Genomic DNA, 26,554 nt, shown 5'->3' on the forward strand with positions numbered 1-26,554 from the left:
TACAAATCCTTGTGGGAATGACGTGGTGCGAAGGATGGCAATTTAATCCGTCAAATTCGATCCCAGCAAGTAACCGACTCTAACAGTTTTGTTTCGGTGATCAAATTTCGGGTTTTTTACGGTTATGGGTAACCGTTGGGTAAATTGATCGATTTCAAGTTCGGTTATGGTTATAGGGGTATCCACCCCGAACCCATCCTGTTTTCATTTTTTAATAAAAAAATATAAATATTTATTATTTATATTTTTTTTTATAAAAGAATGAAATCCTTAATTTTTTTTTCTCCAGCAACTTTAATACTTCTTGGGAGACTCCAAGGGTGTGTTTGTTTGACCAGATTAGGGAAGACTGGACTGGACTAGACTAATTGCTAGTGTAGTCCCTTGTTTGGCTGGACAAGGATTAGGTTTAATGAGTTGAGGTCAGACTCGCTTGGATTACATACCTCGCTAGGTGTTCTTAACGAAGATCCCCAATTTCGGCCGGATTACTAAGACCGTCTCCTTCTCTGTCGTCTTCTCCTCGTCTAAGTCTCAGAGCCCCCTCTTCCGTCTTCCTTCTCTGCCAATCTTCCACCTATTCCTCCTCCGACAAGACCCATAACCTCTACCGCCTCTGACCGTTGTGGGCACATATCACCGTAGATGGTTTCGTTGAAACCCAAATCACGAGATCTTTGTGAACCCAGTAGCGGGTGAAGAACATGATTGCGATGGAGGAATTTGAAAAGCCAAGAACGCCGGTGTCCACAACGGCGATGAAGACGGCGAAGCGGCTTGGGGTCACCGCCTAAGATGCTAGGACGCTGGGACCGGCGAAAAAGATGGAGGCAACAGTCTGAGAGGCTCTGATTTGCGGAATTAGAGTTGGTTTTGAGACACTATTTCGACAACGAGACACTCTGCAATTGTGGAATTGGAGTTGTTTTGATCTGATCTCAAATTGTGATCTCAAATTATGGAATTGGTTTTTGAAGAGGAAAGTTTTCAGACCCAAAAAAAAAAAAGAGATAATTAATAATAAAATATTAATAAAAAGGGATTAAATAATATAATATTATAATTTATTAATTATCCTGTTTTTTAGTCCGACACTGCCACAAACGTTTCACAAAGTTAGTCCAGGTTAGTCTAGTCTAAGCCAATCCAACTTAGCCCTTGAAACTAATCCAGTCTAAGATAGTCCGGTGCAACAAACGCACCCCAAAAGTCTTGAGCGTGCAGTGCAAACTTCAAAGGTTTTTATCTTTATTCCAAAAATTTTAATGGTTTCAAGTTTCAATGAATCATGGAATCTAGAAGAACTCAAAGGTTAGAAAAATGGATCAATACTTCAATTTTGGGAAGGAAACCTATTTGTTCTGTGCTGCTCCTTTACTTGGTCTGTGCAGCTCTTTCTGGAAAAACAATAACAACCAAAATCAGCCACCTCCAAGCCATCACCAACAAAACGGTTTCATTGTTGGTCATCGATTTTGGATTCGGCTGCGGTGGTTGGCGGTGGCGAAATGGGTGACTGGAACCCGGTGTTTACCGCGTGGTCGTCAGATCTTCCAACGACCAATGGTGCATCATTAAGTCTTTTTTATCTAAGGAGATTTCTTCTTTGTCTTATAGCTTAGCTAGGTTCTATTTTTCTTTAATTTGGTTTTTATTTTTGGTTTTGTTTGGGTGGGTTGTGACATTTACTACGGCTTTAGCATCAGTAGCTAATAGCTAATCCTTCTCTTTCTTCTCTGTCTGTATGCGTCTTTTAAGGTGTAAAGGATATGAGGGTGTACCAATTAAGGACCAGAAATTAAATTAAATGTTTGTTACTTGTTGGTGGTTCTTGATGTTATCATCACATTATAATTGCCATAAATTATAAGGGGCTCTGCTTAATTGGATGCCTGATACTGTGGTGTTGGATAATTTTTCAAACTTAGTTTGGTGCGTAATTCTCGGCCGGTTCATAATGGAAAAATCGTTACCCAATGGATTCGGTTACGGAGAACACCCGTTCGGCTGGTCGAAATGATACAACATATTTGACGTTATAGATTATAAATTCAATCCGAATTGGTTCATGCTATAGATCAGGTAATTATTGAAGACAATCATAAAAGCAAACATATATATATATATAACAACACTTGAGAAACAGCTGCATACATTGTAAGTTTGCAACTTGTTATATATATGTAATTAAAATTTAGTGATCGTCTGCTTCATATCAATCCCACTCGACCATTCGAAAGCTGCCCTAGGTGCTGTTGCGGAATTCATTGAGGTGCTCCAACCTCCAGGCCATTCCCTGCACCAGTAAAGACTGATTGAGAAAAACAAAGGAAAGCATCGAAGAATTGAAGAATTAAAACTAAAATCTTAACTGAAAGGATGAATGACAAAGACTCCTAGTATGATAATGGCGAAACTTATTCAAATTCATAGTCAGAATATATCTGTATATATAAAAATAATCGTGATACGAAAATCTTACCGTCTATATCAAAGAAGAAGACTTGCTGGAGCGTACCATCATTTACGCACCTCTCAGAAGTCTGAATTCCCTTTTCCTGCACGACCAAATTTGTTCTGACAACTCGCGATTGCGTCGAATAGAGGAAGAAAAATATAAATAACCAGCAACAAAGGCTAGTCCATAAAAGGGTTTTCATTATCAAAAATCATCCAGCAACAATAAAACATGCATTGCATTGCATATATACCTTGAGGGTTTGGGCTAAGGATGGGAGATTGGAGACAGTGAAGCAGATATGGGGGGTTTGGCCAATGATATCCGATGCCTAAGTCAGTTTCTCTAAAAAGAGAGAGAATTTAGGGCTTAATTACATACCAAAGCTTACTAGAATTTGGTGGAGAATGAAGTATTTATAGAGAGATAGCTGACCACAAGTGTGTAAGGAGGAGGAAGGACGAGAAGAAACAGTACCACTCGAAATAGCCTTGGCAAACGAACAATACAAAATGATCTACATCTTCATCATGCAAAAAGACACATAAAGGATCCATAGACAGAGTGAATTGTCAAATACGGTCTTTAGTGCTAAGTCTTCCGCTAGCAAATAATTGTGAAGTTACAATCATCAATAAAGAATCCAAAAGAAAGTCTTGAGCTTTTTCCAACCAAAGTTCTTCCGCGTCAAGAAACGTTCTGAATTGAGCTAAACGATTTTTTTTTATAATTTTTAAAAAAGGTGATTTTTACACTATTTTTTAACTGCTCACACTCTTTTATTTATGACCATCGGACTAAATAAATCAGACGGAATCAACGGTCAGACTTAAATAGGTAAGAGGCTAAAAAATGTATGTGAACAGCACTTCCCAATTTTAAAAAGTTGAATCGCCAACTTTTATCATAACAAAGGTCCTACCTGATGAGTCAATGTGCCAATTGTGCTATGTTCATGTAAATTGATATTAAAAAGTTGAGACAAAGTTAGTGGCCGTAGTAGCATTACTGTTATCTACAAGATATGCTGTGTGCGTAGCTCAATAATTTATCGGTAGAATTTTTTTTTTTTTAAATGATTAGAACAATTTTAAATTATCACCAATAATCTCTACACGAGCAATGACCATCTCTAAAGCGATGAAACCGATTGTTATCTCTCACAATAATTTCTCTACCTACAATTCCAGAAATGAACTTGATTGCACCATGGCAATCCCCACAGATCCTAAGGTTCTTTGTTATCCTTATAGGCACCCCGGGAGGGAGGGATATGAGTCCAAACGCCAGCGCAATCTTCTCGCTGTGGTACCAAACTTCCGACACTTTCTCTTCTTCCTCTATATCAAACAGCGCAAAATTGGTGTCGGCAATATAGCCAGCTTCGTCCATTTTCCTCCTTAACTCACTTAGCATTGCCTGAATCTCCGAATTCCTTTCGTGGGAGGTGTCCTTTGCTTGGAAGATGTGGACTGCATTCTTGACTGCGATCCAACTGTAGCCTGCACCCTTTTTGATCCCGACATCTTTCATTCCCTTTCTCACAAGCGTTGCTTCTTCCCACCTGCATTGAGAATTGCCAAACAGAAATCAGTTTGTTTAAACGCCACAAAGCGTGTAGGATTCTAGATAGCAACACTACAATGGGATATTTACCTGCCAGCAGCTGCAAACATGTTAGAAAGCACCACGTGGTTGCCAGAGTCTTTAGGATCGAGTTCAAATAACTTGTCAGCTGCAATCTTCCCCAATTCTGTACTCCTATACATTTTACAAGCCCCAAGAAGTGCCCCCCAAATGGAAATCGTCGGCCGAATTGGCATCTTTGTAATAAACTCGTAAGCTCGCTCTATCATCCCAGCTCGCCCTAGCAAGTCCACAACACATGCATAATGCTCTGCCCCTGGTTCAATTGCATACTTTGCTTTCATTGACTCAAAGATCTGCATCCCCATTTGCACAGCCCCTGCCCTACTACATGCCGATAATACACACACCAATGTAACATAATTTGGTTTAAACTCGTGACTTCGGGTGCACATTTCCTTGAAAAATGCCAAAGCCATATCGGCAAGCCCTTGATGTGCGTACGCACCTACCATTGCGTTCCAAGTGATCAAGTTCCTCGAAGGCATCTCATCAAAGGCACGCTTGGCATCTTCTATGCAGCCACATTTTCCATACATGTCAACAAGTGCACTCCCAACAAATACATTTCCCTCCACACACGCCTTCACTGCAACCGAGTGAACTGACCTACCCTGTTCAAGCCACGCAACCCCAGCACAAGCACTTAGAACACTAGAAACCATGAAGTCAGTCGGCTTAACCCCTTCTTTCATCGCCCGTAAAAAGAACTCGCATGCATTCTCCTCCTCATCATTCTGCACGCACGCAGCCACCATAGAGCACCAAGAAACATCATTCCGCTGACCAATTCCATCAAAAACCGTCATTGAACACTCGACCTCCCGGCACTTCCCATAAAAGTCAATAAGCCCATTTAAAACCGACACATCTTTGCCAAACCCACATCGCATCACAAACCCATGTAACTGTTTCCCGAGCTCCAGACTCGATGTATCCGAACATGCATTGAGAAACGCACAGAACGTAATCGAATTAGGCTCCCCACCCGCCCGCAGAAACTCAATAAACTTGTAAACCGCATTTAGCGGCCGCCCGTCAAGCACCGCATTCGACATGTACGCATTCCACGTCGCAAGGTTTCTCTCGGGCATTTCATCAAACACATTCCGAGCCTCGTCTCGGAGACCCGTCTTGCAGTACATATCAAAAGCGCTGCACCCAACAAAGACATCGCATATCTGCCCGGCCTTGACAGCTAGCGCATGGAGCTGTTTTCCGGTGACAGGCAACCGCAGCAAACCCGAGGCCTTGAAGGCGCAAGGGAAGGTGAAATCGTTGGGCTGGATGGACTCGCGGCGCATGTTAGAGAAGTGGAGGATAGCGGAGGCGAAATGGCCGTTTTGGACAGCACCGGCGATAAGGGAGGTCCAGGTGACGACTGAGCGAGATGGGTTGAGTCGGAGGATGAGTTGGGCTGAGTCGGGGAGGTCGAGTTTGGAGTACATGTTGACGAGGTGGTTGGAGAGGAAGGAGGGGAGAGACGCTCCGAGGGTTCTGATCATGTGGGCATGCGCCGCCCGGCCGAGCAGAGGGGAGTGCGTCGACACGGCGGATTCGACCAGGGAGGCGAGCGTGTTGGGAGCGAGGAATGGCATTGTTAGTAATTAGGGTCATGATTGAGGGGTAGGGAGGGGTTAGTAGTGCATCAGGAGCTGTGAAATTTCTTCACTGGGTTTGTTTCTGAACTGTGGCGGCCTATTATACTAGTGCTTTGCTCAACTACTATTTACATGTTGTAAATTACATTGCTTTATTGGTACTTGGCTACATCTCAAAAAATATATAGAAGTTCTTATTCAAAATTATTTTTTGTCGTTTTATAAAATTTTATGTTATTATAAATTAATAGGTAAAGTACAAAAACTATCTCAACTATTAAAGTCACGACAGTTTCATACCTCATCTTTTAAAATTGACAATGTTATACCACATCTTACGAATTTGTGACAATGTCATACCTCCGTCTTTTCTGTTAGTTTTTCTGTTAAGTGATGACGTGACTTGATTCGAGATCTACTTTCTATTAAAATATTATTAAAAACTAAAAAACAATTATTTAATATTTTTTAAATATTAAAATAATAATAAAAAGTAGAAAAAAAAAAAAAAAAAAAACCCATCATTTCGTCCCTCCCCTCCCCCCTCCTCCCTCCTCCCTCCTCCCTCCTCTTCCCATCTTCATCTTCTTCCCCTACCTGCAAACTCCTCCCTCCTCTTCCCATCTTCATCTTCTTCCCCTACCTGCAAATCCCAAAAAACAAACAAAAAAATAAAAAATCAAATTTGTCTTCCCCCACACCCATACTCTTCTCCCTCCTGCAACCCAAAAAAAAAAAAAACCCAGATCCCGTCAACGGGATCTTGGGTACGCAGAGAAGGTGGATGATGGGTGAGGAAAATGACATGAAGAATGGATGAGAGTGGTGGATTTGGGATTTGATGGGTTTTCAAATTTTTTTTTTTTTTTCCTCTTCTTCTTCTTCCGTAGGGGAGTTGATGGTTTTATAAAAAAAAAAATTCTTTTTTTATTCCTTCCTCCTTTTTTTCCTCTTCTTCTTCCTCCTTCTCCTTCTCCTTCTCCTTCTTCATCTTCCGCAGGGACAGGGGGTGTTGATGGGTTTTCAACTTTTTTTTTTTTTTTCCTTCCTCTTCTTCTTCTTCCTCCTTCTCCTTCTCCCTTCTTCTTCCGCGCCGACACCCGGGGGGGATTTTTTTTTTTGTTTTTTCCTTCCTCCTTTTTTTCCTCTTCTTCTTCTTCTTCCTCCTCCTTCTCCTTCTTGTTCTTCCGCAGGTGGGGTTGTTGGGTTTTCAAAATTTTTTTTTTTTTTTTTTTTTTTTTGGATTTGCAGGTGAGGGGAAGAAAATGAAGATGAGGAGAAGAGAGAGGACGGGGGAGGGGGAGGGGGAGGGGGAGGGGGAGGGGGAGGGGAGGGACGAACTGATGGTTTTTTTTTTTTTTTTTTAACTTTTTATTATTATTTTAATATTTAAATAATATTAAATATATATATTTTAGTTTTTAATAATATTTTAATGATTTTTTAATAGAAAGTGGACCCCAAATCAAGCTACGTCAGCATTTAACTGAAAAGTAAACGGTCAAGTAACGGAAGGTATAACATTGGATCAAATTTTAAAAATAAGGTATGACATTGTCAATTTTAAAAGATAAGGTAGGAAAGTGTCGTGACACCAATAATTGAGGTAGTTTTTTGTATTTTACCCTAAATTAATCTATAAAGAACGTCTTTGTAAAAAATTATTAAAATCAAGGTCGTTTAGTTTTATTTTTTTTTTTTAAACAGATGAATAAAATTGATAAAAGCATTACTAACCATCTATATATTTACTATAATAATTTGACTAAACAACCTTAGTTTTAATTCATTCATTTGTAGACAAGCTCTTTACATAGTGATTCATTATTTGAACAGTTCTAATAATAACCATAAAACTCTAAAACTCTGTAATTCGAACCGAAAGAATTTTTAGCAGGAATCCCCTTTCATCCTTAAATAACTAAATTTTCCATTTTTGACTTTGCCAAAAATGTTAGTCCGTAATCACAATTCACAAAGCAATGACGTTTCACGACGTCGTATTCACATCACCCTTAGAAGCCTAGCCAATAAAATCAGCCGTTATATAAGGTCCCCCAAACCGCTTGCCAAAAGAAAGAAGAAAGAAATGGCGGCAATAGCAACAGGAGTGAGTCTCAACCACATTTCCAGAGAATCTTCCGACATTCGGCGTCTCGCCGATTTCTACAAAGAGGTCCTTCACCCTTCCTAATTCAATTCCCTATTTCGATTCTTATAATTACATCACTTTAACAAGCTAATTAGCAATTAGTTAATCTAATTAATTTTGATTTTACGATCGTTGTAGATATTTGGGCTCGAGGAGATTGAAAGCCCAAACTTCGGGGAGTTCAAGGTGATATGGCTCAAGGCGCCTGGGAATTTCGCTCTCCACCTGATCGAAAGAAACCCTAGTTTTAACCTTCCGGAAGGACCATGGAGCGCCACTTCACCGGTTGCTGACCCGAGCCACCTCCCCAGAGGCCACCACATCTGCTTCAACGTCTCCAATTTCCAGTCTTTTTCGAAAACCCTCAAGGTATGAAACTATGAATACGTATTTAAATTTACCCCTTTGGGATTTTTATGATTTGAATTGAATATGTGATTGCTGCCCTGTTGGTTTTGATTTGGAGGTGAAAAAGTTGTGCTTTGTGGAGTTTGATTGTTATAGTGAAAAGCGAAAGTTATTAAGGACCCTTTTCTTTTTACAAAGACGATATTTAAACTACTCGAATTTATGACTAGTGGTGGTGGGGGGTCGAAGTTGCGTTCGAGGGTGCCGCCGCTACCGCTGCCAACTGGCCGGATCTACTTGTGTGAACCTTTATGGAATTGAGTCTTGAAATGTGAAATCAAATCTTAGGCTAGATGAGGCATTTGTTATGTACGATATGAGCTCTCGCTTTTATTTGCTAACTATTTTTTCACCCGAGTTTTGCTTCACTTCCCTTATATGGTCTAGGTTCTTCGTTTCCTCTATATATACATGTTCGTATAACTATGAACTGATAGTAATATGAACTTAGGTATATACTACGATGCGGAACAGAACATGAATGACATAGCTGAAGATTCAATGCAATGGAAAAGCTTCAAAACAAACTCACGTGCATAAATTTTGGGAGAAAGAAGAACCAAAAACGCAACCTTTGACCTTTCTAGACCAAATGAGAGAGTGGGAGACGACTAGTTAAGTTATCCTCATGACGTACAAAGTCATTTTTTGATTGGTTCTGTTTAGCTTGTTTTGTTGGGGTAAGAAGTTGGGAAGCTTTAAGAAGAATTTGATTGGGGCTGTTTTCTTCCCCTTAAAAACAAAGTTTGTTTCTAAAACAGGCTTAAATAGGTTGGGGCCTTTGTTTAGAAGGGCCAAAGACAAAGGTTTAAAGGCTTTGTATGTTTGTTTGTTCTCATTTAATTTATTTATTTTATCAACCATTCTTTGATGCGAGTTCTATGAACAAATTCGGTTGTGCAGGAAAAGGGAATCCAGACTTTTGAGAAGTCCTTACCTAATGGTAAGGTCAAGCAAGTCTTCTTCTTTGATCCAGATGGTAAGCCTTTCTAATCATATTGTTGATATATGTTGTGTTCAAGATTGCAACTTAAGCAAGAGCCATTTATCTTGGGTTAAAGGTGTTAGAATTTTGGATAAGCATGCGGGGATTACTGGGATTACTCAACGCTTTATGAACAAAATGACAGGATCGATATGATATGTTGAGAAACTAATTGAAAGATTGAACACAGTATTGAATGGCATGCCCTATTTTGAAGATGGAAGATCATTTGCTGACAAACACAGAGAATCTTCTCTCAGATGTATACTGATTATGCACTATGGATTTCAATCAGCTTTCCCATTGCTATGCTATTAGTAGAGAAGAACATTTGTCATTCCTTTCCTTTCAGTTTCTCAATCATGCTTTGTTGTGCAGGCAATGGATTGGAGGTTGCAGGTCAATGAACTGCACGGCAACACCGAAGGCTGCTCCGAAAGGTCAATTAGAATGATATGAAGCAAATGATCAGTAAAATATCGTACATACAATAAGTAGCAATGATCAGTTTCATTTATGCAGCTGTACCTCAAGTGTTATTGTATTTATGATCTTAAATATGTTGTATACTTTTATGCTTCACATCAATTGCCGTCGTAGCGTATCACGTGTCAGTACGGATTGCATAATATATGATGGTCGAATATTTAGGCTTGGTAGAAGTCGAATGCAAGCTTGTTACCATGTGACACTTGAAGTCGAAAATTTTCGAGTCATAAAAAGATATTTGACATTTTTAGCAAAACAGTCCCCTCTTATACTGAAGCCCCCCTTGTTCTTTACATTCCCTTTTCAACTTGTTTGTGGCTTATGCTCTTTTTCGCTTATTTGGCTCGATCTGGTATTCTTGCATCACAAGTAATGTCTGCATTGCCTTATGCTACACCGCCAGGACGTGGTTGGAAGAGTGTTTTCGCAGTGCTCGGGTATAGACTAGGGTTATCAAAAGAACACTCTATTTTCTAATTGATACGTGAAGTTTTCGGGAAAAATCTCTGTTTTGCTTATCTCAAGGACACTTTTTTTCTTTGTCATACCAGCACTACTAGGGTGGGAGTAAGTAAACCCTAAACGTGGGTTTTGGTGCAAGGGTCAACGTTCTTAACCACTTGAAAATCGATTTTTAATTAATTGAGTTAGTGCTCATAACAACTAGAACTGTAGAAGGGTACTAGGATACGTAACCGAACACCAATTCTCGGCTTTGAATAGATAGTTGTTGACCCAAAAAATTACAAAGTCTACGCGGTGTGCAGGCCGAGTAACTAATGAGCTAACTACGTCCTTCTATTGATGCGGGGCGTGCCAACTCATCGGCCAAGCTCAGCCGAGGAGTAAAATTTATTGATGTTGTGTTGAGCGCGTTGCTGACTTCTTGATTTTGCGACTGCGGCCAAGGAAGGAACACGTCTCGGCCTTCGGGTTTTAAAGCCTAAAGACAAGACTGCTAGTTCTGCGAAGTTTAATATCAAATTCGGTTTTCAATGTGCCGAATGTAGTAACTTGTAACACCTCACTTCGTCGAGAAGGTTAATGAGATGACCTCTGCCAATAAGGATTCGAAAATCCTTCTCGACCGAGACTTGGATAAATAACCAGTCGACCTTGACACAGTGTTGTTTATCCAAACTGAAGATGCTCCGCAATCGGCTGATTCTACGGCAACAGTGCTGTTTATCCAAATTGAAGATGTTCGCTGATTGCCTTCACACTGCTGTTTATCCAAACTGAAGGTGTGTTGACGAAAAAAAGAAAATAAAAAAAATCTCAAGGTGTTTGAGAGGTTTGCGTAGGGCAGTTGTGTGTTGAATTGGTGTCTTTTGTCATTGCCACTGCCTCTATTTATAGATTTTGTAATGCTCAGCCACTGAAATAAAGTATTCCAATTCCATTATGACTCTCAGCGTCAGGATATTATGATAAAGAACCTTTTTGATAATATCCCTCAAAGTCAAGATTCCTCGTGTCAATGTTGTGTGCTCCTTTCATCTTTGCAGAACACCAATCTAATCCAAAGATTGGTTATAATATTTAAATGTCGTGAATCTCTGTCATCCAATTACATGTACGAATGACATTCCAATTTGCATCATTATCTTGACTTCAACATTATCCCTAAACCATGCATCTTGACTATCTAAACCTCATCTTAATGCACCATCATCGTGCTACTCAATCTGATAATAGGAGTCTCAAGTCCAATTGAATTGTATTGCTTGCTCGGAAACTTACTTTGCATCTTATTATCTTGTATAAGAAAATATCAAGATAATTTGTTAAACGATAATTATTATAATAAAAATCATAATATTATCTTTCAATAATAACAAAATTATCTTCACTTTTCATCTGATGTTTGAGAGCTATGCTCACTCAATAGCCTTGATTGCACGGGCCGATGGTGTAAATTTGGGTCCAAATAATAGTAAAAGCTTGAACTTCAACCTTTGAAAGGATACTAGCATTAGCATCCAGTATCAGTTCGAACCATTGTTCTAAAAATCCCCGCCTAGGTGTTAGGCGGTTAGCCACCGCTCCGATTAATGTTTAAGCGTTTGAAAATTAAGAAATGGCGCCTAGACTTGCTGAGGCGCCCGCCCAAACCCGTCTAGACACTTGCCTAGGTTGCAACTCACTTAGATAGAAAATAGATAACTTTCCTTTTGCATTTTATTGTTTCCAATAAATTGTAAGAAACTTATTGAACACTTAAATAAACACACATGATATATTTGCTCCCCATGTTTTCATTATGTTTCAATACTTCATAATATATATATATATATATGTATGTATATATATCATTCTATTTTCTAGTTTATGATAAAATTATATATATTTTATGTATAAACAGACACTTATTTATACGAAATACAATAGATTTACTTAAATCCGTTTAGTCTGCTTAGACTCCACCTAGCTGCCTAAATGCTAGGTTCCAGCACGCCGCCCGACTAACGTCTAACGTATTTTGGAACCTTGGTTCGAACATTCGATGGAGTGACGAGGGTCCTATAAGTGTTGGCAACCTCTGTAGCGACAAGTGTCGGCACATTAACTGCAAGCACAGCAACCTGCTTACATGTGTACCGCTAGAATTCGAAGTGTCCTGGCCTTTATCTCGACACGTGTCTCAAAATCCACGTGTCAATAAGTTTTCCCAAATTATATATAACCTTATGTAAAGTCTGCCATTCTTCCCTAACAGACACGTACGTATAGAACTAGTCAGAACCACCAAAACCGTTGAAATAACGTTGTAATTCATCACAAATACTGATAAAAATGAGCCAGGGACAGCCACGGAGGCCTCGGGAGGATGAGGCGCAGCCGATCAAGTACGGTGACGTTTTCTCCGTCTCAGGGCAACTCGCTGACAAGCCCATTGCACCGCAAGATGCTAACATGATGCAGACCGCTGAGACCATGATTTTTGGGCAGACCCAGAAGGGCGGTCCGGCCGCTGTTATGCAGTCGGCCGCCAGCCGGAACGAAAAAGCCGGTCTCGTCCGCCATGACCAGGCTACCGATGTTGCTGGAAGTGAAGGTGTCACTGTTACCGAGACTGATGTCCCCGGCAGCCGCATCATCACCGAATCAGTTGGTGGACAGGTTCCCAACCTGCTATCTCATTTTCCTGATCATTTAGATACCAATGCTTGATTCAATTAACAATACAACTCACTTTTAATATGTTAATTATGCCTAATATATACGCTATATTTCTTCATACGGATTGTTACGTCTAATATTATCATGTATATATATATTATGTAGTCTAATATTATCGTATACATTATGTTATTATCATATATATTATATATGTTTGAATCTAAATTATTAATTAGTACTATTCAGTACTAATTTAACATGTATGTTGTAGGGTTGAATTGATCATTCTGCTATTTGTATTAGTAGTATAGTTTGACATCGTAAAAAACATAAATATGATGGCTGGCATTGTGTTATACGTCCAACACATAATGTATGCTATGCTGCTATGGATGTAAAGGGGGTGGGTGACCCTTTTTCTTGTGTGTTTGGATGTGGTTAGGTGGTTGGGCAGCATGTGCAGCCTACCCCAGTGGCGCAGGCAACTGCGGCGGGGTTCATGCAGCAAAACTCAATCACCATAGGTGAAGCACTGGAAGCCTCGGCCCAAACAGCAGGTGACAGGCCAATTGATCAAAGCGATGCTGCGGCCATTCAGGCAGCTGAAGTGAGAGCGACAGGCAGCAATGTAATAAGCCCGGGTGGGCTGGCCGCCATGGCTCAATCCGCTGCAGCGTACAATGCTGGGACTGAGAGGGAGCAGGACAAGATCAAGCTCACTGATGTATTGTCGGTAATTAACTCGACCATTGGGCATATGGATATTGTGTGGTTTTTTGTATTTATTCAATATGGTCAGTAAGGTGTTTGATGTGAAGTTGTTTTTGTTGCGTGGCTGAAGGGTGCAACTGCAAAGCTGCCCGCGGACAAAGCCGCGACGAGGCAGGATGCTGAAGGAGTTGTGAGCTCTGAGCTGCGAAACAATCAGGGCATGGGAACCCGTCCCGGTGGAGTGGCAGCGTCGGTGATGGCGGCTGCTAGGCTGAATGAGAATATAAACATGTGACATGCGGCTGTTCATGCTTTCTGGTGAACTGAATAGGTGCTGTAATCAACAATCTCTAAATTAGTTAGCAGTTTTACGCCACGTATCTATATGAAATAGTATGTAAACGTGTGCGCCATGGTTTTGTATTCGCGGTAAAATACCAAGCTGTGTTGTACTTTGTATGTCAGTGCGTTCTTCTTATATGATATGTAATTCTTAAACCAGTTTGAGTTCTGTTCTACATACCTATATGAAGGTTGCATCTTTAATTCTTTACGTTCTCCGTTTTGGACTGGACCGCTAGTTCTTATTATGGGGCTGTTTCTGAAAAATAAAACTTTTGGACTGGGCTAGCCCACGCAGCCAAATGCTTTGGTTTGTTCTTATTTTAGGGGTAGCATCGCATCCCATGCTGTAAACAACTTAAGTTTTGTATTGCTTTTTTCACCAAAAGCAAAGCGAAACAGTAAAAAGGTGTTTTGATAAAATTAATATTCCGCTTATCAATAAGAAATGGCTCTCAAATATCAGTTTTTAAAAGTGTAACATGGGGGTTGCTTCTAAAAATTACTTTAATAAAATGTGGAACTTGTTGAAAACATTGACAATGTTGAAAATATTTGACAGATGAATGAATGGTCACACAGATTTTCAATAGCCACATAGTAATGTGGACTTTGTAAATGAAGGAGATCATATTTTCAAAGTGTGCTGAAGTTGCTCTATAAATAGAACGCTCTATGTACTATCAAAATACAGAGAAATGAAAGATAAATAACATCAATATCTATCTGTCCCTCTTTTATTTGTCATCCCTTTGTGTTATAGTTACAGTGTGATATTTTACACTTACTTCGCTTCTGTTACTAATAAAAGTTATCTCTCTAACTTTTACCTATTTATAACACGTTCAACACGATTCTTTAATCATTCTCTCATTTCTCTTCGCCGAAAGAAAAAAAAAAGTTTCCTTTAAGGATTTTACTGTTCATCTTCTTCCTCTGCTTCAACTGCTGGATATACCCTCACGAAGAACTGTTTACACCATGCCTGCTTCTAGTTCTCAACCTAATATTTACATATATCTTTGATTTCTTGTTTGTTGTAGATCTTGATTACTAACCTAGTGTTTATTTATGTTGATTTTACTGCAATCCAAGATGGTGCGGTACAATCGCCCATCTTGAACTGCAAATTTAATCTTACTACAATCCAAGATGATGCTGTATCATCACCTATCTTGGACTGCAGATCTAATTTTACTGAAAATTTTAGGTGGAGCCGTATAATCGCCCACCCTACCCTACATATTTAATTTACCTGTTGTTTAATTTCATTACAATTTTAGGTGGTGCGGTATAATCGCCCACCCTACTCTGCGTATTTAAATTTTCTTGTTACTTGAGTGGTGCAGAATAATCGTTCATCCTATGTTATGTTATTTCAATGAGAATGGTGCGGTACAATCGTCCTCCTCATTCATCATGTAAATCTCGAGCCAGAAGTTTCGAGTGCTTATCATTTTGGCTCGAAGATCAAAATGAAAAATTTATAAAAACCAAAAGTTCTTACACTACATACCTTTAGATATTATTGCAAGTTCTTACACATCTCAGTTTTCTTTCAGAAAAGAAAATGGCGAACTTGGCAAAGCTTGATTTTGTTGCCCTAGACATTACTGGGAATAACTACCTTACCTAGGTAGTGGATACCAAGATCCATTTGGAGGCAGGGAATCTTGGAGAAACAATCAAGGAAGAGAACAATGCATTTTCTCAAGATCGGGCGAAGGCTATGATCTTTATTCATCGCCACCTTGATGAATGACTAAAGAGCAAGTACCTAACGGTTGAAGATCTGTTAACTCTCTGGAAGGCATTAAGAAATAGATACAATCACCAGAAAACAGTGATTCTTCCAAGAGCTCGTTATGAGTGGACTCACCTAAGTATCCAGGATTTTAAGTCAGTGGTTGAGTATAATTCTGCGATGTTCAGAATTGGCTCCTAGATAAAACTATGTGGGGGAAATCATCACTGAAAAAGATATGTCGGAAAATACTTTTAGCACATTTCATGCCTCAAATGTGCTCCTGCAGCAGAAATATAGAGAGCGAGGTTTCACTGAATACAACCAGCTGATATCTGTGCTTCTGGTAGCTGAACAAAACAATGAGCTCCTGATGAAAAACCATCAGTCCCGACCTACTGGATTTGCATCATTCCCAAAAGTGAATGTTATTTCCCTCGAAGTGAATGCCACATCTTATGGTGGCAATAACCATAAAAGAGGACATGGCCATATGAGAGGACGGTGGAATGGGAAAGGCAAGAATCATGGTGTCCAGTTTCACAACCAGGTTCCAAAGCATAATTCAGGCCCGAGCTTCAAAAATGTAAATCGCCACAAAGGCAAAACTCATATGAACAATGCTCCTAGAAACTCTGAAAGAGCCTACCATAGGTGTGGTGGCAATGAGCATTGGGCACGTACTTGTCGTACCCCAAAACATATAGTGGATCTATATCAAGCCTCCATCAAGGAGAAAGGTGTTGAGACCAATTTTCTTGATCAGGCTAAACCAATGGATATACCTGATCTAGTGTGTGACTTATCAGGGCAATTGAACACAACATACCTAGATGTCTCAGACTTTATTGTGGAAAGGGGGAATGAAGTATACCGGTTCGACTGAATCATTTGTGTTTGATGTATTGAACTTGTAGTTTGAAACTAGCATTTCAAATTCAATAAAAGTGACATTTAAATTTCCTGTTATAAATTGCTTTTAACTGGTATCCCCTTACTTAGAAAGCATGGATAAGCATTATGGTCATTCTCAAAACAAGAGCAATGGTGAAGGTATTTGTCTTGTAGACAGCACAACTACGCATACAATACTTCGAGATTGAAAGTATTTCTCAAGATTGATGCTTACAAAAGTAATGATAACAATAATATCAGGCCAATTAGATGTAACTGAAGGCTCAGGGAAAGCCCAGATTATGTTACCAAATAGAACAATGAAGTCTATACAGAATGCGTTGTACACTACTCAATCTACTCGAAATTTGTTGAGTTTCAAAGACATACGGGATACCACATTAAAACGAAAAGTGCAGAAAATATGGAGTATCTATGCATTACCTCCAATGATACCCAGAAACGTATATTGGAGAAGTTGCGTGGTTTAACAAGTGGATTATATTATACATACATAAAGACAGTTGAATCACATACTGTCATGAACCAGAAGTTCATTGATTCAAAAGTTTACTTGTTTTGGCATGACCGTTTGGGTCACCCAGAATCTACCATGATGCGTATGATCATTACCAACTCTAATGGGCATCCATTATTGAGCAGACACATTGCTATCTCAAATGATAACCCTTGCAAGGCTTGTTCCCCATCATTTTTTGCAAAGAATTCAAGGGGATATTTGTGGGCCTATTCAACCATCCTATGGACCATTCCGATATTTTATGGTTTTGGTTGATGCATCTACTCGATGGTCATATGTTTGTTTCTTGTCTACTCGGAATGTAGCTTTTGCGAGACTTCTTACTCAGATAATTAAGTTGCGAGCACGGTTCCCAGATTACCCCATTAAGTTAATTCGACTTGATAACGCTGGTGAATTTACGTCTCAAACTTTTGATGATTACTGCATGACATTGGGCATTGATGTTGAACACCTTGTTCCTTATGTCCATACTCAAAATGATCTAGCAGAGGCATTCATCAAGCGACTTCAATTAATAGCTCGCATTCTACTCATGAAAACAAAATTGCTAGTTTCTGCATAGGGACATGCCATCTTACATGTTGCATCATTGGTTCGATTGAGACCTATAGCTAACCACCAATACTCCTCAGTACAACTTGTGTTTGGGCATTAGCCAAACATTTCACATTTACGAGTTTTTGGTTGTGCTGTTTATGTACCTAGATGAGACCTTAACGCAGACTGGGAATTTATGTGGGTTTTGATTCACCGTCTGTCATTAGATATTTGGAACCCTTAACAGGTGGTATGTTTACAGCTCGTTTTGTTGATTGTCACTTTGATGAGACAGTCTTCCTATCGTCAGGGGGAGAAAAAACTGTTCCAGAAGAACGACAAGAGTTGACGTCGGTTGTTCCCACCTTATCTCATTTCAATCCACGTAGCACTCAATGTGAAAATGAAGTGAAAAAGATCGTTCATCTTCAAAGTATTCCAATCAAATACCAGATGCATTTAATGATGCTATGAAAGTGACAAAATCATATATACCAGCTGCAAATGCACCTGCAAGAATTGATATCCCTGTTGGACAAAATAAAATGTCAGCGAATGATTCATCTAGTGCACGCCTGAAACGTGGTAGATCTCCAGGTTCAAAAGATTCAGCCCCTCGAAAGAGAAAGACGAGGGCGTAGCTGAATCCAAATGAAATCATTCAAGAAGAAAAAATGAATGACAAATCCACAATTCATGATTCTGTACTTTCAGAAAAAGAAAATGTCCTTGATGAGATACATGTACATGAAGAAACAGAGGTACATGAAAGCAAAGAAATCTCCATAAATTATGCTTGTACTAATGAATTGTGGGATCAGAATGAAATAATCATCGACGACATGTTCGCATTCGCAATAGTCACTGAAATCATATTAAGTGATGATATTGAGCCCCGCTCTGTCGATGAATGCAAACAAATGTAGGATTGGCCTAAGTGGAAAGATGCAATCCATGCATAATTAAATTCCTTAGAAATGCGAAATGTTTTTGGACCAGTAATCCAAACCCTGCCTGGTATAAACACCGTGGGTTACAAATGGGTATACATAAGAAAGCAAAATGAGAAAAACGAGATTGCAAGATATAAAGCACGACTCGTTGCACAAGGCTTTTCGCAAAGACTTGGAATTGATTATGAGGAGACATACTCTCCTGTAATTGATGGAATTACGTTCAGTTACTTAATAAGTCTAGTGGTTTCAAAAAAACTTGACATGCAACTTATGGATTTCATCACCGCGTATCTATATGGAGAATTAGATACAGACATATATATGAAAGTCCCATAAAGACTTAAGTTGCCTGGAACAACTAACAAATCACGAGGTATGCTCTCAATCAAATTAAGGCGATCATTGTATGGGCTGAAACAATCTGGACGAATGTGGTATAATCGTCTCAGTGAGTATTTGATCAAACAAGGGTATATCAACAATGTCATTTGCCCTTGTGTGTTCATTAAGAAATCCAACTTTGGATTAGCTATATTGGCAGTATATGTCGATGATATGAACCTAGTTGAAATTCTTGAAGAGCTCAATAAAACTGTTGAATATCTGAAAAGTGAATTTGAAATGAAAGACCTTGGAAAAACAAAATATTGTCTCGGCCTGCAGATCGAGCATTGTGCAAGTGAAATTTTGGTCCACCAATCAACTTACATTGAAAAAAATCCTGGAGCGATTTGGCATGGACAAGGCTTATCCACTCAGCAATCTAATGGTCATTCGTTATTTGGACATTAAGAAAGATCAATTCCGTCCAAAAGAAGATGATGAACTGGTCTTTGGTCCAGAAGTACCATATCTAAGTGCAATAGGTGCTTTATTATATTTAACACAATGTATTAGACCAAATATAGCATTTTCAGTCAACTTGTTAGCAAGGTATAACTCTGCTCCAACAATTCATCATTGGAAGGGAATCAAAGATATATTGCGATACCTTTGTGGGACAACAAATATGGGTCTCTTCTACTCAAAGAAATCCACAAATGACCAGGTCTTTGTTGGATATGCAGATGCTGGTTTTCGCTCTGATCCATATAAAGCCCACTCACATTAGTTGCTACATCTTCAAATCACTCAGAAATACTTGCTTTACATGAAGCAAGTCGTGAATGTTCTTGGTTAAGATCAATGATCCATCATATCCAGAATTCATGTGAACTAACTTCGAAGATAGATAATCCAACTGTCATCCATGAAGATAATGCAGCATGTGTTGCCCAAATGAAGGAAGGATTCATCAAGGGCGATAAGACTAAACACATATCTCCAAAGTTTTTCAGTGCACATGAGCTTCAAAAAGCTAAAATTATTGAAGTCAAACAAATCCGTTCCAATGAAAATCTGGCAAACCTGTTCACCAAGTCTCTACCAAAATGCACGTTTCAGAAGTTCGTGCAAAGTATCGGATTACGTCGACTTACCAATCAGATAGATTTGGAAAATGCGGAATTAGAAGGAGATACATATCAAGGGGAGCATCCATGATACATGCATGTTGTACTCTTTTTCTTTTGATCAGGATTTTTCCCACTGGGTTTTTCCTATCAAGGCTTTAACGAGGCAACATAAGCATATTTAACACTGTATCAACAATACAGGTAAAGTTGTACTCTTTTTCCTTCACTATGGTTTTTTCCACTGGGTTTTTCCGAGCAAGGTTTTAACGAGGCAACTGATGTTGATATGCGGGTATCTAAGAGTGAGTGTTGAAAACATTAGTAGTGTTGAAAATATTTGGCAGATTAATGAATGCCCACACAGATTTTCAATACCCACACAGTAATGTGGACTTTGGAAATGAAGGAGATCGTATTTTCAAAGTGTGTATGCTGGAGTTGCTCTATAAATAGAGTGCTCCGTGTACTATCAAAATACAGAGAAAGGAAAGATAAATAACATCAGTATCTATCCGCCCCTCTTTTATTTGTCATTCCCTTGTGTTATAGTTCCAATGTGATATTTTACACTTACTTCGCTCCTGTCACTAGTAAAGATTATCTCTCTAACTTTTACTTATTTATAACAAAATTGAGTTTTCATGAATATTTTTAGTTTTTATAATAGGCTCATTGATTTTACAGAATTTGATTATTTATCATTCCAAATACATTTTACTTTTGAAGTAAAAAGCGACCACAATCACCATTACAAATTCTAAGGAAGGTTACTATCACCACCATTGTTGTCACCCTTCGTACAACTACCACCACAACTACAATTGCCACTACCATTATTGCCATTATTACCACCACTATCACTATAAACACAACCACCATCATTGTTGTCATAATCACAACTACAATCGTGATCCTCACTGTTGTCACTGCGCCTACAACTATTGTTACCTCTATCGGCTTAACAACCACACCCTTTTATTGACACCACTAGCACTACCATCAAACCATTACCTAGCCACCGTTGGTTTTGTTGTACTCCATATTTTCATGTCAATTTTTACCTTTATATGCAATTATATCACTTTTACATTTAAAGTTTACCAACCGCTTTGCACTAATTTTCTACTCACAATACTTTTAAATTTACATTTATTGAACGCTCAACTGTTTTATTTTCAGCTGATTATTCTTAAAGTATAGCAGAAGCAGTGTTTAAAATAAGCACAACAATTCTAGACTAGACCCAAGAGTCACTCTTTAAATTTCCTTTTTCCTTAAGTAGGTTGTGTTTGAATTATTAATAATAAAATATTCAAAAAATTTTAAAATAGAGAGTGGTGTTGGAAATAAAAGATTAACTATTTTTTTTAACAATATTTACTTCTTAGTTTAACAAAAAATTAAAATCTCTTCGAGATGTAGTATCTTTTGCCCACTGCAAAGTATCCCAACATGTAATGAGGTGTAATGAGATGTACTTTTGCTCACGGTGTTTCGAGTTTAAACTCATATCCTCAATGTGTGTTAGTGTAGAATATTGCTGATACTAATAAAGGTGGTGCTCTTCACACATTCTTTTTACTTTCCACACATCTCTTATTGATCTCTATCATTTGATCTTCTTTAATTAGTTTGACGTATCAGTTATATATTGAATGGGATGTGAGAATAGCACCACTAACAAAAACATTATCACCATTAGACTCTTTCAAACATCACATTGAGGTGAATATAAACTAGCTAGTTTACACCAATTAAGCGGTTTTTATTCTACGACCCTTGTATAGTTTGCACCTATACAACAATTAAGTAGTCCCGATATCTTTACGCTTAGTAGTCACCCTCTAATAATGGACTGCATGCACAATGATCCTCTCCCAGGCAAGGACAATAATTCACATGGATGTAGGGTGGGGGCAATGGCGCGGTTATGTTTCCACGAGTAAGAATAATCCAAAACGGTAAAAGTGTGGGAGTTGGTGGTTTCCTGGAAGAGGAAAAGCAAGCACGTACTTACAGGACTGAGACCCACAAGTACCTACTCTCATGCGTAACTGCGTAGTGCCATGCATCATGCAACAAATAATAATATGAAGGTGACGGAGATCTGTGGAGTGTAGTACTATTTGTGTTCCCTGTTGGGCGCATATATATATGCTTCCCTACAGCGTTGTTTGCGTTACTTCATTGGCAATGATATGACATGACAGATGGCTTTGTTTTTTTGCAGTAAAACAATCAAATCATTGGCAGAAAATTTCATTTTATAATTGCAAGGTGGAGATGTAATGGTTGGTGTCATACACAGTAACACATTTTTGCTCTGTGTAATTTGGTTTGCATTATTCGTGTCTGTTCTCTTAGACCTAGAAAATTGTGATCACTCACAGTTTGATTTCAATTCTTCATCATTGGATTAAGATTAAACAATTTGTGATCACAATTATTAGACCATGGGGTAAGTTTAGGAGAACTGGACTCCCTTTTAAGAATAAATGGCTTGTTTTTTGGGATAGATCTGAGTATGATATGCCTAAATTCTTAACTCAAACATTGCTAGATACAAATTTTCCACAATTAGGATGTACATTCTTGGTCTATGTGAGATATGCCATATGGCCGCTTGTTTTTTACATAGTTTGGCTGTTCCATTCCATTTTCTATGTTAAATGTTGCAATTGGAATGTGCATGCATGAAGTGAAATGATTGGATGCCAACGATCCGATGTTGTTACTAAAAGCTGATGTGATGATCAAACTACATGGAGCTCCAGGCCCTCAATTTGAAGCCGCATCATCAGCAGCAAGATGCTTTGAATGGAAGTGAGGAGTGCCACTGCAACTTTTTGTTTACGGTTAATCAGATATGGTAGACCGGAAGTGACTTTTTCAAAGTGGGCATAGAAAGTTCACGAAAAGCCAAGAAAAAGTTTTCCATTTTCAAGCAGGGGGTTAAAACCATGTTAGGTCTGCAACTTTGCAGGGATAAAATGACGTTCAATGTTGTACTAAAAGTCATGAAAATGATTAGTTCCTCTCTCTCAATCTTCCTACCAAGAATTAATATTTACTTTTCTTGCAAGTAAAATTGTAAATTGAATAATGGAAAGGTTTTTTTTTTTTTTTTTTTTTCTCTCTTCAAATGATTTGAGAATACAACTCATCATGTTGTATTTTATATCACGTGTTATAATAAGAATAGACAATATGACTGAGATGTCCCGCTTTGAGGATATATTAACAAAATAAATTATAGTGTTATAATTTGAGTTGAATAGTAACATCACTTGGGTACGGCTATACTAAAAAATTGCTCGATGAAACAGACCAAAGTACTACTTCTAGAATTTTTTTGCATAAATATTGGACTTTCCATCAGTCCCACCCATATCATATGATCATTATAGTAGATAAAATTGTATACAAGTAATCTTATTGTTATTGATAAAAGTTTAATATTTCTAGAAGTAATGTATACTAATTTCTAATTAAGGGTGGTTGTGAGAGCTTGAAATTAAGATAGAATTGAAATTGATTAATTGACTCTCATAACTATTAATTAGTAAGCTTTTCTTTTCTTTGTTATAATTTGCTTGGCATCCCCATCCCACACCAAACATTCTGTGAAACAAAGCACAAGTAGCGAATGGTAGTCTCCTAATATTATTTCTTAAAACTAGTGCTATTTCAACCAATACCTAATATGCCAAAAAAAAAAAAATATGAAATCTAAGTGTATCCCACTTTAGCAGTAGACTTTGCTTGAACATGAGTTTTAATGTAAATTTGTAGCTAGCATCCATATATGTATTGACAAAAATAAAGGAATTGTTAAGCAAAGTAGGGGTCATCCACTTTGTATGTAAAACAATTAACAAAAAGATGAATCTTGTTGAAGGTCAATCTTTGTGCTTCCAAACTGAATGTGATCATGGACATTTCATATTGTGGATGTACGTAGATTGTAGATTTTCCCAAAGTGGTTGCAAGATTTTTTTTTTTTTCGTATAAATCATGTACTAATAAATTAGTTAACATATATAATCTGAGTTAATATACAGATAAATTTTCCTTTCCATCCTAAAAGTATAAATATTAAAACTAGAGTAATGATAATTGCACACAAACTAATCACATTGCTAACTATATTTTTAATACAGATAAATTTCATAACAGCAATATATAGAGATTATTTTTTATTGGAGAGATAGATGTAGATGAGTTAAAATGTGATTAGTTTTATATGACTCGTAACAATGTTGTTATAAATATATTATTGTACGAAGAAATAGAACAAAACAAAGAGAGAACCTTTCTTGTTTGGTCGGACCAACAATTAAAGAGAGAACAAAAGACAAGAAAATCTCACGATTCTCACCACCCTTCTCTCCCTGTCCTTTCGGACTTTTGCAGTGCTCTCTCTCTCTCTCCCCCCAAATAAAAGCCAACTTATCATCCCACCGTTTATTTTACCTCCAGCACTCATTCAGCTAACCCATATTCCATAACTCACAAATATAACCAGCACACCCTCCTCCCTCTCTCTCAAAAACCATGTCTAAAATCCTATGCAAGAACTTCCACTGCTTCCCTAATTTCATCAAATGCCTACCCACAATCCAAGCTCCACCGGATCAAGCCTCAAACGAATTAGACCACCAAAACCAGCCACCACGTCCCTCTACCACCACATGTACATCTCTTATCATCAAGAACTTCAACTCCCTCTACCCTGACTTCAACTTGGTGAACTCATCATCAGATCACTCAACCTTCAAATCCCTCATAGCCTCCTCCTCCTCCGCCGACGATCACTTCTACAACTCCTCCGACGAATCAGACGCCGACCAGTACTCCCCTCCAGATTTCGCCACCATCTTCGCCTCTCAACGCTTCTTCTTCTCCTCCCCGGGACAATCCAACTCCATCGTCGAGTCTCCAGACACCACCACAAAACCCAAGTCTTCTCACAAAAGAATGTTGGTCACCAAAGGCGTGCGAGTTCCCAAGTATTCCTCAAACCCTTACATGGATTTTCGGCGTTCGATGGAGGAAATGCTCGAAGCGAATCGAGATCATATATCGGCAGGTGATCATGTTCATGCTAAAAGCGATGACATGGAGTATTTACATGAGCTTCTCTTGTGCTACCTTTCGCTCAATCCGACACACGCGCACAAGGACATTATCAGTGCCTTCACCGATCTTGTCATCGGCCTACTGTGTGCTGAAGATTCACCAGCACCTGCACCAGCTTCAGCGGCTGATATGTCCGTGAAAAAAAAGCCGGAAACTCATTAGGTAGTGGCGACGCGACTAACATTTGGTGGCGGTTAGCGTAACGGTTCGAAAAAGAGAAAAAAGACAAAGAAAGATAAGTCGTTTGTATTGGCTCTTCTCTTTCAATGGATGTTCATGTTTATGTATGAGGACAAAGAAAATACGTATTTTGATGATCACAAAACCAAGGAAGGCGTGGGATATGTTGAGGTCTCGAGATGTATGTTTATGCATATTTCTTGTAGTATTTGTTGATTGTGTTGCGTAAAAAATTGTTTTTAGGTTTAACAATGTACCTTTTTTGTGGTTGAATGTTCGTCATTGACAATGGTAATTGGTGGCAAGAAAGTATGGTTTACTATTCTTGGCCTCTTTGTGGACCTCTGGTGGTCCTGCTAACATTATTAAGTCGCTGTAATTAACAAGAAGGAGATCTAGCCTAACTATTTCTTAATTCAAGGTAGAAAGGAATTGAATAGTCACATTATCTAAAATAAATAAATTATCTAAAATAAATAAAGTTTAATCTATTAAAGAAGTTGGTATCTTCTACCACCCCTAAAACATGCATGAATGAGATGAAATATGGAACAATGCTGCCAAAGGAAAAGTGACACATGCGTAGCCAATTAGGGTGACTATATATCTTTCTATTCAACACACCACCCATATATGGAGAGTAACCCACCTTACTATTGTCAGTTTTTTTTTATCGATGCAGATTGCAGACTCTTTACCTTACACGTCCTCACACGCTCCTCGCATGTGACGAATATTCAAGCCAAATATGTAGACAACACAAATTGAGTGGTGTGAACCACGTGTGGCCGTTGGGCTTCATATGTGGGCTAATCTGCTCTAATATCGATCACAGAAGAAAGTTGAGATTACATCCTAAAACTAATTAACAATATGAATAGTAGCCCAACTTACTTTTTAAGTACTTGCAAAATTTCTACTTTTACAGACATGAGATTCTTTAACATTCACATTCTCACATGAATTCAACCGAAATGATTAACAAGATAGAACTAAACCCGAAAATTAAATAAATTAAACATTTGCGTGTTGGAATTGATCACGTCTTGACATGAAACTAACGTGGTTTGCTAACAAAGGCTTATGATAATTGATAAACAATTAAATCTAGTACGAATAATGTTATTTTGACACATAAAATTTAACTCTCTCCTCTTGCATTGAGGGATCCCTCAATAATTAAACACTCC

At 38.4% G+C, this 26,554-nt stretch overlaps 5 protein-coding genes across 5 annotated transcripts; 4 read left to right on the plus strand and 1 right to left on the minus strand.

The window, feature by feature from the left end:
• Positions 1–3,556: 3,556 nt before the first annotated feature.
• On the minus strand, positions 3,557–5,758 carry LOC137738223 (pentatricopeptide repeat-containing protein At4g14850). The gene is made up of 2 exons (XM_068477856.1): positions 4,115–5,758; positions 3,557–4,022 (listed from the first exon to the last, which is right to left on the minus strand). Exons 1-2 carry the CDS (start codon positions 5,701–5,703, stop codon positions 3,557–3,559), a joined length of 2,055 nt encoding a protein of 684 aa, XP_068333957.1. The 5' UTR covers positions 5,704–5,758.
• A 1,966-nt stretch (positions 5,759–7,724) lies between these two features.
• LOC137737644 (lactoylglutathione lyase) lies at positions 7,725–9,865 on the plus strand. Its single transcript, XM_068477185.1, has 4 exons — positions 7,725–7,882; positions 7,997–8,227; positions 9,170–9,245; positions 9,630–9,865. The coding sequence occupies exons 1-4, from the start codon at positions 7,796–7,798 to the stop codon at positions 9,656–9,658; spliced, it is 423 nt and encodes a 140-aa protein (XP_068333286.1). The 5' UTR covers positions 7,725–7,795; the 3' UTR covers positions 9,659–9,865.
• Positions 9,866–12,477: 2,612 nt separating this feature from the next.
• Positions 12,478–14,103, plus strand: LOC137735885 (late embryogenesis abundant protein D-34-like). Its single transcript, XM_068475239.1, has 3 exons — positions 12,478–12,863; positions 13,306–13,596; positions 13,705–14,103. The coding sequence occupies exons 1-3, from the start codon at positions 12,537–12,539 to the stop codon at positions 13,867–13,869; spliced, it is 783 nt and encodes a 260-aa protein (XP_068331340.1). The 5' UTR covers positions 12,478–12,536; the 3' UTR covers positions 13,870–14,103.
• Positions 14,104–15,898: 1,795 nt separating this feature from the next.
• On the plus strand, positions 15,899–16,546 carry LOC137736145 (uncharacterized). Its single transcript, XM_068475472.1, has one exon. The coding sequence runs from the start codon at positions 15,899–15,901 to the stop codon at positions 16,544–16,546; it is 648 nt and encodes a 215-aa protein (XP_068331573.1).
• An 8,003-nt stretch (positions 16,547–24,549) lies between these two features.
• On the plus strand, positions 24,550–25,471 carry LOC137736460 (transcription repressor OFP12-like). Its single transcript, XM_068475726.1, has one exon. The coding sequence runs from the start codon at positions 24,600–24,602 to the stop codon at positions 25,344–25,346; it is 747 nt and encodes a 248-aa protein (XP_068331827.1). The 5' UTR covers positions 24,550–24,599; the 3' UTR covers positions 25,347–25,471.
• The last annotated feature ends 1,083 nt before the right edge of the window (positions 25,472–26,554 follow it).

This window comes from Pyrus communis, chromosome 6 (assembly GCF_963583255.1).
Source record: "Pyrus communis chromosome 6, drPyrComm1.1, whole genome shotgun sequence".
Lineage (NCBI taxonomy): Eukaryota > Viridiplantae > Streptophyta > Magnoliopsida > Rosales > Rosaceae > Pyrus > Pyrus communis.